The sequence below is a fragment of the Cygnus atratus genome, chromosome Z (assembly GCF_013377495.2).
Source record: "Cygnus atratus isolate AKBS03 ecotype Queensland, Australia chromosome Z, CAtr_DNAZoo_HiC_assembly, whole genome shotgun sequence".
In the NCBI taxonomy this organism is placed as follows: Eukaryota; Metazoa; Chordata; class Aves; order Anseriformes; family Anatidae; genus Cygnus; species Cygnus atratus.
Genome location: NC_066396.1, coordinates 398,538 through 418,236, shown reverse-complemented (window position 1 = coordinate 418,236; position 19,699 = coordinate 398,538). Strand labels below are relative to the sequence as shown.

At 43.0% G+C, this 19,699-nt stretch overlaps 1 protein-coding gene across 2 annotated transcripts in view; it reads left to right on the top strand.

The window, feature by feature from the left end:
* NEDD4L (NEDD4 like E3 ubiquitin protein ligase) overlaps positions 1-19,699 on the top strand; it is a 150,517-nt gene that overhangs the window by 35,054 nt on the left and 95,764 nt on the right. For both annotated transcript variants that reach the window (XM_035560031.2, XM_035560029.2), the window contains exon 2: positions 2,267-2,340. In XM_035560031.2, coding sequence (XP_035415924.1) covers positions 2,267-2,340 — 74 coding nt within the window. The remainder of the gene's footprint in view (positions 1-2,266; positions 2,341-19,699) is intronic.

Genomic DNA, 19,699 nt, shown 5'->3' with positions numbered 1-19,699 from the left:
TTGTGCGGTTCAGACCAGTGCATATCTAGCATCGTGCTAATGCAGGAAAATTTGCTGCCATCCAAAATAGACCTTGCTCGTTGCATGCAATAGCTGTTAAGAAAGTACCTTGCTGACCAAATGAAAAAACTGAGTGTAGATAGATGAAGCCTTGTTACCACTTGAGATGTTTTGATTATATTTGAAGTATTACGTTTATTTCATGCATATGAAAATCTGAACGTATACATGCAGAAGCACTGTCTTTCCTGCTTGGTAAAGTGGAGTATTTTGCAGAGGCTGAGAGCAGCGTGTATGCGGAGTGGGAGCGGGGTCATGTCTTTGTGTACTTTATTTATAGCATGAAGTGAGACTTTGGGTATGTTTTTGAAAATCTGTTTCAGTTGTCTGGAGGATCATATTTTCTGTCTTGCAGACCCTGAATTAGCAATTATCCACTATTTGGCCTTCCTCTGGTTCTGTGATTTTATTATTATTATTACTTAGTCATGCAGTGTTTGATTCAATTAATATGCTGAGGTGATGTTAGTGCAGGAATAAGATGCCACTCCAGCAAAGTTGATGCTAGACTTCACGGGAGGAAATCTGAGTAGCATTCGTGACAAAGTTACTGTTAGAAATCTCTCTTTTGGTCCCTCTTCACTTAATATTACAAATTCTTATCCTTCATTTCTTCAGTAAGTTCAGATTTGTCTGCATTTGTGACAGTTTTTCTATCCTGCTTCCTCTTAAGGAATTTTCTTGATCGTAATTTTCAAGTTCATTGCCTTTCGTCTATTAAAACCACTCTTGAAGATCGTAGAATCATGTATGTCCTGTAATGCCTCGAAGATAACGTTGTACAATCCATCAGTGCCAGTACTTAAATTATGAAAAAGTGCATTCATTTCAGTATCCACTAACACAACTCCGTTGAATGTTGTTTTTCCCGTACTGGTTTGTTTACCTATCTGGTAAGTCCTAGGACTTTTCTGGGCCCAAAAGAACCTATTTTCCCTATTTGGAAACCGGACTGTGTAAGTCCTTCCGGAAAAGATACCAGCAAACAAATTTTCAGAACAGATTTAAAGCCTTGAATTCTTGTTTCAAGGCAACAGAACGACGTGGCAGGGTGTGTGTTAGCACGGGACTCTCTCTGCTGACGGGTTGAACAGGACCAGCCTCGACGTTTCTTTCATTTGCTTCTGGGGTGTTTCTGACCTTCCTAATAATCTCCAAAATCTCAGGTACAGCTAACGAGCCCATGTCTCCCTTTTAGCTATCTAAAGCAAATAGAGTAGGTGTAGTGTGGTCGTGCCAGGATAAACCTGTGGCAAAATGGTATTGTTTCCTGAACAAGCTTCAAGGAACGGAGTCTCAAATGACTGTAACTGAATCTGGTATCTCGCAGCTCTGGAATGCTTATCAGAGGAGAAAAAGGTTGGTAGCTGATACGTGTGACTGCAAAACCTGTTTCCGTAGGATTTTTTCCAGATTTAATTCTAGTGGCATCTGCGTAACAAAAGTAAACAGGCCAAACGGTGAGAAAAGATGCTGTTGACACCAGCGTTCCTCAGGAGCTGAACATAACAAGGTGATAAACTGAGTGTCAGGTCGATGTCCACCAGGACGTCAGCTGTCCTACAGTATATGCATATATAAGCAAGACAGTAGACAACGTGCATCTTCTGAAACTGCTGCTTGTCGCTAAAAGCTATTTTTTTACTGAGGTGATGAGACAGGCTTAAACAACTCTATTTTAAGAATTTAATTTTACTCTTGTACCTTTTTTAAACCCTAGACATCTTTCAGCTAGGATTATTAGCATTATTGGACAAAACCGTTGCAAATATTTTCTCTCATTTCAAATACTCTCTTGTGTTTGAAGAGACAGATTTAGAGTCTAGGCAGAATGAATTTCTGTGGAGTATGGATCGTTTAAGGTTTGAAATGGCACTGCTCAGCAAGTTATCTTCTACCTTTGTTATTTATATTATCATAACATTATTACTATTATGTTGTTATTAGTATCTACTGTTACTTTGCTTTTATTTAACTCTTAACAACTTCTACTGTAGTCAGATGCTTTTCATGTTGCTATTCTTTGGTAGATAAAATGTGTATCTCCTTCCGAGAGGCTTTTTTTCCAAAATCCTAACCGAGGAAGACTCATACTATCTAAAGGTTGTGAGTGTTCATTCACAGGTTAACCTATTGTGAAGTGGTGGTCTTAAACCAATTACGGAATAAATATTAAACCTGTTTTCTTTTTTTTTTTGGTTTATAGGAGGAGTCTCGTATCCTCAGGGTAAAGGTGGTTTCTGGCATTGACCTAGCAAAAAAAGACATCTTTGGAGCCAGGTATGTGTTCTGCTTTGACTATTTTATGCTTTTAAACAGAGTAAGTGTATCAGAGCAAGGATACTTTATAATTCATTGTCAATAAATGTAGGATATAATAATAAATAATAAATAAATAATAATAAATAGGAGAGAACCTATTACTCGGTTACAACCAATGCAAACCATGTGATATCTGCTGGCAAGAAAGCTATTAATCACAGCAGTGACTCTTTGTGCCCTCTTCTGCCCCTGGAGGTCTACCAGCTTAGCTCCTTAGTTCACCAGCTGCCTTAGCGCTGTCAGGGCGTGAGGAGCAGCTCAGACTCAGGCAGTATGTGGCAATATTTAACATTACTCCCAACTATCTCCCCATACGCCCCACATAACGTAGGAAAGACCAAAAGCCAGCGGCACCCTCTGTCTTGCTTTGCAAAGCTCCACTTTCCCTACTGTTTTTTTTAGGACTCTGGTGCCAAGTGTTGAAGTCTGGCTGAATAGACAGACTGTGAATTTTCTTGGACTCTCAGACGTGTCCAGGTGCCACCGCTGCAGTTTGTAAGGATGGTACCTTAAAAGAGCAAGGCAATAAAAGCATATTCACCTGTTGAGCCTATGCCACAAGAAGGCTAGTAGCAAGTGCTAATGTAGAAAAGAGTTCAGCGTGGACTGTGCTGATTTGGTACTTTTCTGTTAGGCTGTGACAGGCCTGGGTTTTATTTCCAGTTGAGTCTTTAATCATCTTGAGTTTTAAACTGGGGACTTCAGGGACAAGGTAAGTTTTTGGAGTACATCATGCAGTCTTCGTATGGTCGTTTCCCTGTTCATCTCTCTATCCGAAGATAGAACAAACAGTGGTCTATGGCCAAAGTAACAGTTGTCAAACAAGAAAACTGGTTTTAAATGGTAGCGTGGAAAGATACAAATACAGACACTTTGTGTGTTTTCAAGACTTTTATTTTGAAAGAATTGGTCACAGGTTTAAAAATAGGCTTTTTCCAAGTCTAGGCTTGTTGTACAAATAACGATCTAAAGAATCCAATCAGATAGTAGTAACTGAGAGAGAAGCTGGTTCTGAAGCCAGAAATGATCAGTAAACATTTTTTTTTCTGAAGGCTAATTGAGGTTTGACATTCTGTCTCCCCCAACTGTGAGGAAATTCTTTAATGCAAATGCTCCAATCTATTTACATTTTTTTAAATTGGTTTGAAATCAATGGTATCCAATTTAGCTCTTATTGAAATTACTCTAATTTCTTAATGTATAAACAAGCCTCCCTGTGGACTTCCCTGTATCTCTTGAATGATGCTTAAAAATTGTTCATTAGCTTGTATATCTAACTTGAAACTACATGAAAGCAGCAATTAAAAGTTTAATCAACTTTAATTTTTTGTGAAATTTCCAACAAACGTTCCTTTGGTAGCTGTGTGCAGAATATGGTAAGACAAAGCTTTATTTCTTCCCCTAAATGTGCTGTTTTGAAGATCATCTTGATATGCTGACCACAAGCAACAAAAGAGGCAGCTTATATGTAGGTGTACTTGGACACAGCGCTTGCGAAGTAGAGCCCAGGTAGTCCTGTTGATGGCGTGGCTGGGCCACACTGTCAGAGTGCTGCTGCTTGCTCACGGCATTAGCAGATCCCTTGTGCAACTCCCGCTTGTCACCTGCGCCCGCAGTTGGCACTGAGATGCTGCAGTACCAAAGGGAAGGAGAGGAGGAGCAAATTCCAGAGAAGAGATAAGGCTAAGGCACAGAAAAAGCAATTTTTTTTATTATCAGTACTAACCCTAGAAATGCCATATGTGCATACTAACTGTGCTTTTTCTTTACCTCAGTTAATTTGGCCTATTCATACTGTTACAGAGTTTTGGTTTACTTGATATAATTAATTGGCTGGGTTTTGTTTTTTCAGTATTTCCGGAGCTTTAAACTTTATCGCTTCTTTGAAAAAAGCAAAGCTAGTGGCTGAAATATCAAGTCAACCCATTTAAATGGAGCTTCTATATAAATAGTGAAGTGCTGTGGAGCACACAAGAAATCCACAGAAGTAATCTGAGAGAAGTGGGAATATTTCTAGTGTTCATTTGATTCATTAAAGGACACGTTGGAAACTACAGCTGAATCCGTGGCATTGTAGTATCTCCTTCGGGCGTACTTGTCGAAGAACTTCTGTGAATATTTAAGGTGTCGTATTCGAAAGAACTCCTAACATTTGCTTAGGTATTGATAAATTGGAACAAATATCTTTCAAAATGCAAAACCTTAAAACTAAGTGAAATTTGAACTGAGATCTGTTGATGTGGCCCTTAAATATTTAAGTAGATTAGTCTCAAGCCAGTAGGATTTCCATAAAACTGAGGAGTTAAAAACATATTCCCAACTTATGTTTTTAACTTTGTTTTAAGCAGTTCTCTAGCAGAAGTGAAACTAAGAGCATCACACCTTGTAAGCTTAGTGAAATGCTTGTACTGCTGTGCTGACAAGCGTTCAGGAAGCTTCGTGTTGAGCTAACGTTTCAGTTTGACTTTTCTGTTTGTTTTACTGGCCTTGCATACCTTGCTGAGATATTAACATTTCATGCTGCTCGAATCTTAAGTATGGTGGAAGTTGCTCCAGGTAGTGTCATTCTAACGTGGCTGTCAGGAGCGGGTTGTGGCTGACTGGCCCAGTAACGGGTTTGCTGGGAACCCACCTGGAGTAGCTGGTTCACTTCTCGTTTGGGGGGAGCTGCAGCAGCGTCCGTAAATGTTTGAACTTAGCAAGAGGATGTGGGAAATTTACAGGCATTACAGCCGCACCAAATAGTTATTTCCTGTGTACCGTCTGTTCAGGATCCCTGGAAAACAGCAATGACTGGTGCTAGCTGGGTTTTCTTTGTTGCTGCAGATGTAACCCCCTATGCACTGTTGTTTCCCTCTCCCATCAGTAATTCTCGTGAGTACCAAAAGTCAGCTTGAAAGCAACGTGTGACAGTGTAACTCCTGGACACAGCCGCTGGCTAGTTGGTATCTTAGGGGAAAGCAAACCTGGTGAGTTTGTAAAGGCAGAGCGTGCTGCTTGCTGTCGCTGAGGCCACCGTTAGCAGACTTGGCGAAGGATGAAATAACCGAGCGGGATGTGCTTGGGGGTGTTCTTGTTGGGTGCAAAAAGCCTTGGGGACCAGTTGTGCAGCGGGGTGGAGCAGGGAACGGGGAGAGGGTTCATCACTTTCTCTCCTGGAAGACCTCCCGGTGCCCTGGGCCGCACACAGGCAGAGGCAGCCCGGGAGGTGCGGGAATGAACTTCAGAGGCAGCTCCGCGTGGACGAGCAGGCTGGGCATTTGAAAGTGTGGAGGTGAATTGTCCTTCCTTGGGGAACGCAGAACGCTCACAGAGAGAGGAAAATGCCTGGTGGTTCCTTCAGCTGCAGGTGTGGACGGGGTTGCGTTACGCGCTCATCACTGACTTAGCAAAGGGAAAAGTTGTCAGCACCAAAAGACGCAGCACCACGGCTGGTCGGGGACTTCAACGCGGGCACATTGCAGCCTGTGCCGTGCCCCGTGGTGTGAGACGCTGGGGTTTCTGTGTGCTGTTCCTGACCAGCATGCCTGCCTGCGGGCACGTTCTGCGTCATGGGCAAACACGGTTTTGTTTTCTTGGTCTCTTTTCATACGTGACACCAAGCTTTAAGGACAAATTCCTGGTCCTGATAAATGCTCTTTTGGGGAGGAAGGAGGCCAAGTGACTGTGCTAAATATTTTGGGTAGTTGCAAACTTCGGAATGAGTTTATCCTAAAAACATTTGAAAATGTGTTAAAATTGCAAAGGTGCAGCCCCAGCAGCCGATTGCCTCCGCGTGGTTGAATCGCGCAGTGGTCTGCACTGGGGCAGAATAAAGAGTTACCACATAGCTGTGAAAGATGAACTACAAGGCATATGCTGTGTTCTGCCTTTCAGTAGGCTTTCCTTACAGTTTTTAATCAACTTTACCATTAGAAAACACCAGCTGTAGACTTGCAGTCTGAAAGCCATTTCTTGCCTGATTAAATCCAAGGAAAGTCTTACCGGTGTAGAGCACTAGAGAAGAGTTTTTTTCTGAAGCTGCTCTTGGCTTATGAAATCATTTTGATAGTAAATAATGATACATGAAAGTTCAGAAATTCATAGAACTATGATTATAATGACACAGTATATAGTAAATGTCGAGTGAAATAGCTGCCGAGTACCCCCAAGTGATGGTTAAATGTGATTAATTCAATCTACAGATCTAGTTGATGTAGACATAAGTGGCTAGTTGGTGTGGATATAACTGGTTTGTTTTATAATCTGTGTTGCGTTTTGCCCTGCAAAATTATAAGACTTAGTCTTTGATATATGCCAATGGCTATAGTAATTACAAACTGGAATTTTGTGAATGCTTTGCGTGCTTAACTCTGAAAAAAAAGCTACGCTGTGTGTTGTTCTCTAGTGCGTTTGCAAGTATGTATGTGTATTTACCACCCGTCATGACTGTATTACATAATTTTACATTTGTTTCCTCTTAATTCCCTCTCTAAACTTCTTAAATGCTGTCTTAATGAATTCAGCTAGTATTTGTATTCTCGTATGCAATTAAGTAACACAAATTATAATGCAATTAATCTTAATTACAGAACATGCTTAACAGATTATTATTTATTTTCTTTTTACTTGCGTACTAGAATGATGCCTTGAGTACCATTGTGACTGAGGCTGCTCTGTGCATTTCACTGCACACAACTGCAGTTACTGCCTAGAGAACTTTGCAAAATAAAATGAAATTTCCTCTCCTGAATGCTGCATGTTTACGTATTTCTGGACTCTAGCACCTTCTCTAGTGACTCAGGCTATCTGCTGCGCACAGTCTGCCCGAGTGGACAAGTATATATCTTATCTGAAGGTACTTCCAGTGTAGGCTTGGGTTTTGATTGTGGTGTTTTATGCAGAATTATAGGAAAGGAATGCCATTAATTATAGGCAAGGAGGTGGTCTTTTTCTGCTTTTATCATGGATTTATGGATTCCTAGAAGGTCTGGAGAGCGGCCCCTCATCTCACTGTACTGCGTATATAATTTTCTATTAGCTGCTGGAATAGATCATGTCTATTCACTATCACCAGAGTTTGACCAATCTACTGAATATAATTACTTTTTAGCATTGTTTTTACACTACGTTGGAATAACATGAGATAAATTATTGCATCACTATGTACTATATATCTTAACTTAAATTTAGAATTCATCCACTCCACTTCAAAATAAACAAAGAAGAAATACAGCACTATTGAAAGTAGTGCTGGGCTGCCTGTCGGGTTATTTGGCACAGTTGTGGCATGCTTTTTATAAATGCAGTTTCTTCATATGCACATACAAATGCTTTCATAGGTAATAAAGGTGAATGTGTATGTATAAAGAAGAATAAAATGTCTTCTGATTATTATTTATAATCATAGAACTTATATGATTCTGTGGTTATTGGTTGTGTGAGATAAGACCCCATGGTGTGGATGTTCTTATTCAACTAAAAGGTTTGGAAGTAAAAAGGGTTGTGTGTATATGTAAAAGGGTATATCTGAATGTATTACTTGCTGCTGCCTTCTGAATCATGAAGTAAATGAAAATTGGGGCTGTTGGGAAGTTGAGAAAAGTAAAGTGCTTCTCCGATAAAATTACGAACAATTTTCATTAACAGGAAGCTGCACTTCTAATGACATGATAGCTTGTTATGAGTCCCTCTGGGTTTATTGCTTTTACCTGCTCTTTTCTGAAAAGCCTGCAGCCTGAAAAACACAGGCAAGATGCAAGCCTTCTTTCTTTCCATATTACCTGGGCCTAGGGTCAGTGATTTAACTAATAGCGTTAGCGCTAGGCCACGCAGACTCCAGGCTCCTGGTGAGATATGTTAAATCACATCGTGTGTCCCTATTGAGAAGTCTACCTGAAATGGGGCTGAATTCTCTGGTTCGTGCATATGCTGTTACTGGGGTTTGTGATGGATGTGGGGCACGCGTGACTGTGCCTTGCAGATGATACAGACAGCAGATGGCTACCTTCTAGCTAGTCCAATACGTCCACTACTGCTATTTCCAGTCCAGCTGAAGTTCTGCTTTTCTAGCTAATGGAAAAATTCTTGTCACAGCTATACCCCTGGAGGTCCTAGCGCGTGTGCTACGTCGGATTGAGTTTTAAAAAGAAATTATTTTCTGCCTCTTATTTTTGCTCTAACAGGAGATAAATCAATTGAAGTGAGTTGCTCTCAAAAATTAACCAAGCTTTTTTTTTTTAATAACCTGTCTCATAATAAACTGACTCCTTAGTGCACTGTCATACAGCACTTCACAGGTATTATCCTAGTACACAGTAAAGCTCCCTCTGGTGGCTAGTTTAATAAACAGCTTAAAAAGAAATCTGTTACCAGTAACTCGTATTTTCTTTAAAGTGATCTCCTGTATGTAAAATAGATGAAACTTGAACTCTTAAATTGAGTTTTGCGTAGGGCTTAAATTTTTTTGTTGGCGTTAACCATTAGTCAAAAATTTTACCCAGTAAAATGTGAAATTAGCCAGATTCATAGAAGTAGCTTTTGGAGGAATGTTTCAGAAGCACAAGATGGCATATGTGCCAACGTGAAAGTGCAGTGTATGTGCTCTCAAGGCGTTCCTGGGGATGAAGCAAAGCAAGGGAGTTTTGTGCTGCAAACTTTTCAAACGACTGAATTCAACAAAGCCGCTTGACTAGATGGCAGTTGCTCAAGTAGGGTAGAGTTCAGAGTGCATTTCTTTCCTTTTCCTAATTGGGGGGAAAAAAAAGTAGAGAAAGCCACTTTCCTTCTGCTGGTTTAATGCACTGAGAAATGTAATATTCAAAGCAGTACAAATCTTCCACTTGAAATCTTCCAATTGTTTTGTGCAATGCCATTGATTGGTAAAAGTCTTTAGTCTTACCCAACGAGTGCTATGCTCGCTCTGTACCATTGCTTTGTGCACAGTGCAGCTACTTAATTTTCTCACTTGCCATGCACTTGCTACATTTCAATGGAGCACCAGGCAATTCAGGTTGAATTTCACTGGAAAATCTCAGTGTTATGGTACTTAAACAAAAATAAGCATCAGATAAGACTCTTTTTATTGTTGTGAACTCAAATGAGTGCTTTAGCAGGCACAGGGATGAAACCGATGATTTCCTGTCAGCACTGTCTTTTCTTATTTTTTTTAATGACAAATGATTCAACACTTGTGAATCACTGTGCCTGCTAGGGTATTGTGTGGGGCAAGGAGGGAGGAAGAGATTGCTGGCATTACTTTCGTTGGTATGGAGCTGTCACTTAGAAAAACTGTAAGCATTTCTAGTGCAGTGGAAACAAACATGTTATTTACCAAGCAGGGGAAGGGAAAGAAACCAGTTGAGAGCTTCACCAAATCTAGGCCAAGTTGTGCTTTGGAGTGCAAAGGAATAAAACCAAATAAATTAATTCAGAGGCTGACGGTAAAGCACTAGATGGTGAGGGTGTCTTGAAGGAAGAAGCACCTTTGGCAAGATAGCATCTGTACTAGTTAACTGAAGTAAGACTTGGTCACCGATTTTTATTTTTTAAACAAAGCTGCACAGAAATGTTTTTTCCTAGGGGTGTGTAGGTGGACGTTCAGCAGAGATGATGTCTGCAATGCTGATAGTCTAAGGCTGCTGTCTGACATCTCTTGAAAGTGGGACGAGTGCTCCAGGTGCCAAGCAGAACTCTAATAATTGTTGGGGAAGAGGCAAATTATTAAATTCATTAGAATACATGTGAAAAGCAGGCTAAAACGTGAAGAATTGTCCGAGTCTTCTCGATTTTCCATCTGAAGAGGTGCAACGGCCAACAAAAGAACTAAGGTTCGGAGTGGGGGCACAAGGCCTACCGGTGTATTTATTAAATGGGCGCAGTGGCTTTTGTTTTACGGAGGGAGGCTTCCCGCAGCAGGGATGTGCGGTGTGCCAGGGCAGGCAGGTGCTCCGCTGCAGTTGGCCTCTGTGCGGGAAGGTTGAGGAAAGCGTGCGAGGAGCAGGCCGCGTCGCATCTGCCTTATGTCTTGCTAGCTGGCAGCAGAGGGCACCAGAGAATTTCCTCAGCTTTTACCACTAACTGATACTCTGGGTTTAGCGGAAATAAGGCTTTCCTGTGTTTTCACCAGTCAGCTCTTGGATTTACTGGCACTCCTGCTGGTATTTGGTCAGACAATTCCTTGTAACACCTAACTCCGTGTCCTTGGAAATTGCTGGGGGCAGTGTGTGCTAAAGATGCACCGCTTGAGAGAAGTAGCAAAGAGGATTTATTCTGCAGAATTTTTGTTGCTGTTTATAAAGTAGAAAAAATGATTTGTGTGAACTATGTTATTAAAACACCCCTTATTTGTGGGTGGAAAATTGCTTGTTTACAGAGCAACTTGTTTTTCTTTTAGCACTATCTTCAGCAGGAATGTGTGCTGGACAGAAGTAGATTGTGGATGCAGTAACTCATTAAGAACATCGGAATTGTAAAATAAAAGTAGCATTACTGATTGATTCCAGTTTTTTGGAAGGCTTATTAAAACTAGCATAATCATTTGTAAAGCTCTTACAAATTGATTCCCATGGCTTATTTTCCACTTGATTCTGCAAGTGCCTCTGAAGATGGTTGCAGCTTTGGGCAGGTACAGATATAATCACTGTCATGTCTGCATCACGTAATGTATCAAGTAAAATGTGTAATAGGAAATGGGAATGACATCGCTTTCAGTAGACAGGTGGTCAATAGGTGGATGTTTTAGCACATAGCCTTTTAATACTAACAGTGACTTAGAAATAGCATTAAATTTCAAGTGCAAGAATTGCTATTTAGTCTGATGAAACCAAAAGTTACCTACGTACATGCTAATAAAAGCTAAATTCCTACACATGCCTGTTTGTAAACCAGTTATTTTCAGGCGGTTGTGCCTGTGGAGTGTCACTGAGTGCAAACTCATGACAGTTTAAGTAGTGGCTGCTGTGGCCTCGTTTCCTGACGGCTGTGCCCTGATGGTGCCAGCATCTGCTCGCTTGTGGAAGGGCCACAGCACTGCGTCTTGGTTCAGGGAGGCAGTTTGGTTGAAAATGAGCCTGTGATTAAAGCTTGCAGATATGGAGCATCCTGTGGCTGCAGGAAGAAGAGGAGAACCACAGCCTCCAGCTGCATGCGGAGATGTGTAGCTGTGGGTGAGAAGGTGAGCTGATGCTGGTTATTGGGAGCCGGCATCTCCCACAGATGGAGACATCCTGCAGTCTTGTGCTGGCTGCCAGCGTGCCCATGTGGGCAGGTGTCCCTTGGTGGGGCAGCCGCTGCCTTCCTGGATCCACTGCGCGGCAGGCTCATAGCACCCTGCCCGCGGCCAGGCGGCGACTGCTGGAGTCAGGAGGGTGGGCTGGGGGGCAGGCAGCCCCTGGGGACACGGCTTGGCCAGGGCTGGGGCTGTGCTAAAGGCAGGGGAGCTGCTGAGGTGGAAGTGCCTAAGATGTTAAGGGCAGCGTGGGCCCTTGCAGTGTAAGCTGATGTGGAGAGAAGAAAGCAGAGATGAATGCTTCCAAAAATAGCTAGCATTTTTTTTTTCAGACTTCTTTGTAAGTAACTGGACAGGTATAACTTGGTGGATTGTTTGTATTATGCAATTTTGCTGCTGGCCAACATAGTTTCTATTGCTGTAAGTGCTTCTGGTGCACATTAAAATACAGCAAATTCTACGTGCATTTGTCCTTGTTAGTGAACTAAAGAACTGAGGAGTTTCCCTCTGTGCTTCCACAGTGGAAGTCCTGATGCAAGTTTAAGATTTGCAGAGGATGGACTTCAGTCGAGATGACTTTCTATATAAAGTTTCATGTATCCCAGTTTATCTTTGTAGGCATAAAAAACAGGATATAAATGCATCTCAGCCTGTGCTAACTTGTGAGCTCTGTTTTTGAAATAGTTTTTAAAATAATATCTTAATGAGCTTATATGCTTGTATACGTATGACACGGAATTCATTGTTTCATGCCTGCCAGTGCTACCTGAGACAAGGAAAAGCATTACCTCTGTCCACGTGTTAGGAGGTAATAAATCATGGACTAACCTTCTGTGTTGATTTATTCGCTGGAGGTTTAACCAGGATGCTGTAACTACTTACTCATTTCTCTGTTTCTGCCTCGGAAGGCTCCTGGGCTGCAGCTGTTGTGCTGGGGCACAGAAACCAGCCCCTTGCTGCTCTCTTTGCACGGGCAGGGGCTGAAAGTATTGAGGGCAGTGGGTGTCGGTACACAGACCAGCAGGGAAACTGCAGCTAGCTGTAGCTGCCTGCTTTCATGAAGATGAGCCCTGGCTTGCTGTTCAGGCCTCCAAGTGCTGTTCTGTGAGAGGCCATGGGCCCAGCCTTCCCTTAGCCCAAGTAACCATGCCGTGTTTCCTAACGCCAGTGGGTGTGCGTGGTTGTTGCTTGTGTGTTTTGCTTTTGGGTGTTGCTTGAGTGGCATAGCTGCTGCTCCATCTTGCTTTAAAGCCTGTTCATTTATTTTTTTCCTTAGGGCAATCATGTATTATTACTTACTCCACAGATACTCTTCCAGTACCAGGGGGGAGGAAAGAGATGTGCTCTCTCAGCCAGAAGCTTTATTTTGGACACACTGCCAAGAAACAGTCAGTCTTCCTGTATTCTTAGGGCTTTGCTATGAAATCATTGTCGGGTAAGTTAGGGACAGGGTGGCAGACGTAACTTTCAGTTCCCTTTTTTAGTTCTTATTAGAGCCACAAAGTGTGTGTGTGTGCCTGCGCATAGCACTCGTGACTGGGTATAGCACTCATACCTAAGGAGGGGGTGGGAAAGCATGGGAAAAGTATGGTTTCCTTTTTCTTTTCCCTACCCTAGCTTAAAATAAAACTATCCTGGGTTAAATGTTGGTTATCTTTTCTAAGAAGTGGCTGTTCTATGGGATTACTGCTTTCTGGGCCACAGAAAAGCAATATGCTGGTGTTCTTGTTCTGGGAAGTAGGTAGAAAATGCCCTTGAGCTGTTTTACCATTAAAAGGTAAATTAGAAGACGATTCAATAACATCTGTCAGGAAATTTAGCACTAAATTTTCAGCTGTATAGGAAAAGTAAAAGATCCTGGGTGGGTGAGGGAGGTTTGGTTTTCCTATTCTGTTTGGTACTTTTCCAAAGAGGTTTGCAGTTTTGGGCTCCTCAGTAAAGAGCCTCGAAGCAGATATGTAAAAAGCATTGCTCTAGAACTATTATTTTGTGAATAGATATATAATATTCTATTTTAATTGAAAATGAATGAATAAACTGTTGTGGAAATAGATCAATAAATAATACAATGCAATTACACATTACTTTTTTCTTTAAGCCAGTGATAGTATTAAAGTGTTGCTGGAGCTTTTGGTAACACTTCATATCTTATATCTGTGCTTGTATACTTCACCAAAGAAATAAGCGTAGGCTAAAGCACAGGGAATTTCCTTAGAGTTTAACAAGGTTTGGATTTCTGTTAAGAGCTTGTTTCCCTTAACTTCTATTTTGAACAACCCACTTTCTATTTTAGAACCCAGGGCCAAGGTTGGTTTTCAGGAGCTGTGACTAGTTCACTAACCAGCAGAAAGCTACCTGCTTTCTTTTTGGGTGCTGGATGGGCAAGAAGACCTTTTTCTGTTGAGTGTAGCAGATGGGGTCAGCTCATGGTGGTGTCTGCCAGGTGCCAGAGTTGACACAAACTAGAGTTCACGTTATATTTCACATCTGTGCAGCTCAGAATGCAGAAACAGTTTACATCTGTCTGCAAAAGCAACGTTAATATAGTCATAAAATGCTGTGGAATACAAAGTACTCCACAAAAACTGTATTTTGAGCACATCCGTGCATTGGTGACCGTGCATGGGCAGCGGGGCTGCAGGGGGCTGTGTGAGGGGAGGCTGGGCCTGTTCTGGCCCCCACAGCGGTGCGGAGCTGAGCCCAGCAGCCAGGCCGCTGGGTCTGAGGAGGGGCAGAAATGCTGGAAGGGCAGAAGACTGAGCAGAAAAGTGTAAGAGAGAGGTCTGCAAGTACCAAGGTCAGAGGAGAAGCACAGAAAATTACTGTTTTTTCTATCAGTGTCTTGGTTAGGTAATTGCAAAATGTGGAAAAATACCAGCCTTCGGTTTCCATGGGTATTGGGGGAGGGCAGGGATTAATGCTTGTGAAATACTCGGATGCCATGGAAATCGGAGCCTGAGAGAAGGCTACGGGGAAATTAATTGTCTAGCCTCCAGAGCAGGGCTAAACATCACAAAAAATGAACTGCTGGGGTGAAATAGAAAACGTGGCCGCGTGTCACACATGAAGGCGCAGGAGCTGCGCGGCCTGCCCTGCGCTGGGGTGTGAGGGAGTGCGGAGCTGCGTGGGCAGCAGTTGGGGTTCAGCTGTTTTGTGGGCATAGCAACACATTTACTGCAGCTTTTGGTTCCCTCCTATAGTAAAAGGAAGAGAGTTCTGATCTGTTTTTAACTGGACTCCTAGTCGGAAGTGCATGCCTGCAAACAAAGGTGAGGGTTTGCAGCCTAAACTGGGCCCCACCTGGGACAGGCAGACCTTACAGGCTGCTGGGAAGGCACTGTTAGTGTTTTCCACTCCCCATTCTTACTTCTTCTCTACAGTGTGGTGATTTTTCTTTTCTTTTGAAAAGGACTTGAGGGTTGGAGATGTGCAGCCCTGGTTTTAGTTGAAGCAGAAGTAGGCTAGTGCTTGGGAAGACTTAGGAAATGCTCTTCTTATAGCCTGAGGTTGTCGACCCGACTTGCTCTAGTACAGGTGTCCCTTGCTGAAACTGAAGGTCTCGGGCTCAGATTTGACAAAAGCAATGCATGTGGCTGTGGTAAGGATACCAGTGGTCGGGCATCTCACCTGGCAGAGCTCCTGGTCACAAGGCCTTGCACTTTGCTTGTCAGGTGTAATGCAAGGGCAACTGGAAACATGATCAAAGCCACTCATTTGAATAAGGAATTTCTCATTTATGCAGATAATGTCAGTTACTGGGTGCCCCTTACTGTCTGACCTGTACTGTGGTCTCTGTAGGGCCTGTCCTGTGGTGGAAATGCAGCTTCGTGTGGTGGACTGGAGCTGGCTACCCTCCTCTGAGGCTTGAGGGAGGCTGTGGAAAGTGAGGCAGGCCTGCGGTATGGGTCTGAGGAAAGGACGGCTCTAACTGAGATGTTAGGGCTGGGTTGTACTTAATTCCACAGGCATGGTAGTCAGTGTTGCACTCAGTTGTTTAGCAGTTAATTCCTTTTTAATTAAGTAGATTGCCTCTGGCGCCCGCAAATACTGGTTTCTGGGAACTTTTGGCAACTTACGGATCCTGTCCACTCTAGATGTAGAAAGCAATTTAATTGAACTGCAGTCTGAAAGGCAATTTAATTAAACTGCAGTCTTGCGAGCCATCTTCGGAGCAAATGCATCAGAGATAGCAAATGCATGCTGTCTTCAAGTCATAGCTGTGTCTGCACCAGGACAAAAAAAAATCTTCAGATAGGGATAAGTTCTGCTCAAGAGTGTTTGTCTCCTGTATTACAGAGAGAAAGCTCTTAGGAAGCAGCTGCTCAGTCAGTCCAGTCAGAAGTTCAGACTTATACTGTTGGGTGAGGAGTAATGTAGTATTTCTTAGGAGTAATGAATGAAATTTTGTTGCTCAATAATTAGCACGTGACATGTCTTCAGGTGGGTGGAGGCTTTTATGCCAAGAGAGCGCGCTGACCCTGGAGATGACCAAGTCTTGAAATGTCACGTGGAAGAAAATGAATTCAGGTGTTTCCAAGGAGAAACAATGGGGTTAGACATTTACTCATCAGTTGAGAGAAGGAATGTGGGGGGAGCCCTTTTGGATAATGTTCATGGTGTGTAGATCTCTCCTCCTACCTACGAACAGCTTTAGAAGTTTGTGGTCTCCAACAGTGCGTGTGCCATTCAGGCTTTTATGTGACTGGGAGCGAGGCTGGCCAGCACCAGCAAAGGATGTGCCTGCATGTCACTGCCTAACCTGTAGGATGTCGGTGACTACAGCTCACTGGAAACAATGGAGGCAAGTTGCCTGCTCTGAGTTAGCATTGCCTGCATTTTTCATGCAATTGTTGACAGAGTATTCATCAGGGAATTTATTCATTAAACCCAACCCTTGTTGCCAAGTCCCCCTCCTGTTGTAAAGGTCAATGGTTCAAGACTCTTAGTGCTTTTGTATAGAACTTGCCATCTTCTGTACTTGGGATAAATAGTGAGAAACTTTTACCTCTGCCACTTTCCTTACAATTTAAATATAATGGAAATGTCATTTATTTTGTGAATTCTTAGCTTACATCTCCGTCTATGACCTCTGGCTGTTGAAAGTCAAGGTTTAGGATGTGTTGCGTGTTGTATAGCGTAGAGAACTTTTTTTTTTTGCTGTATTACACTGTCATTTGTCCCAGTATTCATAGAATCATTCAGCATGCTACATCTGACATCTCTGGTTTGTTAGTAATTTGCCTCCATTGATTGTCTTGAATGTTTTATCTTATTTCACATTCTAATGATTTGGCTTATACCATGATCCCGGAGAGTAATACTGTGTTTTGTTTAACGCTGTGAGGAACAGCAACTCCAGGCTGATTAGCAGTTTCAGCGCAGCTGATCTTTCTGTTGACACTATTCTACAAAGAGCACTGTGCTGTGGAAGGAAAATAATTGCTTCTCCAACCTCTTATTTTCTTTTATTAACCAAGAAATGTATTTGTTGTGTCAGCTGGGAGTGGGCTTTAGGGGAGAGTAATGGATCTGTCTGAGGACCGGAGGATCTGAGCCCATTGTTCATTGTTGTTGGGTAAATTCCACACATATTCAAGTAGCTGCTTGGCGCTGGGAGTGTCCTGGAAACGTGACAGCAGGAGGATTCACCGCACAGGTGGCACGATGTAGGTGATGATGAACAGGCATGGTGAGGTGTACTGAGATACCTGAGGCAGTGTTTAAGAGTTACGAGTTTGTATATGTGTGTTTTTGTGCGAGAGACTAGCAGACCTCTCCCTTTGGAATTCAGAGGAACTCACCCGTTTCTGTAACTTCTGAGGTAAACGTTCGTAGCTATCGTGGCCGTGCTGGCAAGCACCAGTCGGGGTGTGAGCTCAAGCGCAGCATGTTGCTGGTCCCTTAAGTCTGTTCTAGCATTAGGGTAGCTCAGCAGCCTGCTGGCCCTGAGCCTTCTGGTCAGAGATGGTTTAGGAAAGAAGCGGGCAAACATGCCTGGCCTGTAGCAAGCATGCGGCAACACTTTGAGACAGTGTAGGATATTGTGGCAGCACGTAGTGCTTTTACTTTTCTAGACTGTTAACTGTTTCCTATTCCCACTGAACATAGCCTGCTGTGGGGCATTCAAAAAGTGTCTGTCTTCGTTAGCAAGCTTCATATTGCTTCCATCTACACAAACCAAAAAATGTCTGAGTTAAGTAAGGCTCCCCAGGCAGAAGCATGTGCTGCACTGAGATCAGACTGTGGCACGTTGTCTGGATAAGTGATTCTACATGTTGTTTTCTTCTTTCTTTAACCTCTGATACTGTTTCCCAGGCAGTCTACTAGGTTTGAATGGTGCTGAAGAGGAGGAACAGTCACTGAAACCTGTTCGCTCTTGGCAAAGACTTTGTATGGGAAGGGGATGGAGGAAAAAAAAAAAAGCTGGAAAAGAGCCCTGTCACCTTCACCATGTGTCTTCCTCCCTGCCTGTGAGGGCATTGCTTCTTTCCTAGTGGCATGTTGCAGAATAAGGCTTATTGAATATACTTAAATAAAAGATAGCCAGCTCCAGGAGTTGGACTTTGATGATCCTTATGGGTCCCTTCCAACTCGGGATATTCTATGATTCTATATTTTTCCCCGGAAACCTCATGCTAACAGCCTATCCTGAGATTCCGTTTATTATGTTAAGTCTGTGAATTTTGTTTTTTCATCTGAGGTTGTTGAAAGTCTGGCCTTCACAGTGGTGTCTCTGAGCTAATTCAACCTGCGTTAGCAAGAAAATAACGTGCTTCTCATAGGTTTCGATTTTACCTCAGTAACTAAAGATTACCATCAGACTTCAGGCAAGAGGATTCCAAAGTTTTTGAAGTAATTAGCCGATTACTGGTGTTATCCACATGACCAACTTGGTCCCTTTTGAACCTGTGTAATTCCCTAACCCACAGCGAATCCTGCAAGCTAATTATGTGCTTCCTGTGCTTTCTGGCTTTTACTTTCGTCCAACGCCATTCTGCTCCATGTCGGGTTCACGAGATCTGCCTGCAGCAGCCAAGGGCACAGGGGGCTCTTGAGGCTGATGGAAGAGCTGACGACCTCGTGGGTGAGCCTGGCTTTCTGGTTGTTAGAAAACAATTTACCTGTATGTTTACATGAGATGACAGTTCACATTTACAGTTCCTTCTCTTGAAGAGCATTCACTGTTGCACGTGGCATGACGTATGTGGTTTCTGACCTATTTGAAGACTTCAGTCTTCAAAGGTGTCCTGTTCTTGCTTATGCCACTCTTTCCTCTGCCGAGCAGAAAGCCTGGCAAAGACAGCAAACAGTCCTCTTCAGTTTGGTCCTGCAAAACGCCTCAACTTGTCCCATCCAACGCAACAGGGGGTGGTGGCAGTGGGACTGCACGGGCTGGTAAGGCGAGACCAGCAGTTGTGAGCCCTGCACATCACGCTGAGGATAACGTCCAGCCTTCCCCTGCCCTAGCTGCTTGCTTGTTCCCTTCCACTGGCCAGCACAGGTATTTATGAGGCTCTGTGGTGAACTGGGTGAAGGATCTGATCTGGGTTTACAACAGCCTGGGCTGAAGGAAGAAAAGCTTTAACCCACGTTTGTCTCCCTGTCTGTTCCATCTCTGTGATGTTCCTGTTTGTTGACAGAAGAGGAGATGGCACAGGGCTGGGAACATGCCATGGGAGGAGCCAGCCTCTTCTAGCAGCAGCGCGCAATTAGGTCATTTAAAGTGGCTCCGAAGTTGTGGCCTCTCTTGTCCGGTTGTGTAAAGCCAGAAAAGCCTGTTCCTCAGCACTACCAGCATGTGCTATTCGTTGGTGCAGATACTGCCTAGAATTCCTGTGAACTTCTTTTCCAAAAGTCAGGTGCCACTGAATTTATTCTTTTCCGCTGGATTTTTGAACTTAATGAGATGTTTTGGTGGTGTGGAACATCATAGGAAGAATTCAGATCAAGACTGATGTATGCAGGCTCTCCTTTAGAGCATTCGTTTACCTTTGGCTTGCAATCATGAAAAATGGCCTCAAGGAAAAGGAAGAAATACGTATGCTTATGCTTCTATCTTTTTATAAGGCCAAAAGATACTTTTTTTGAGATGTGTTTAGAAAACTGAAC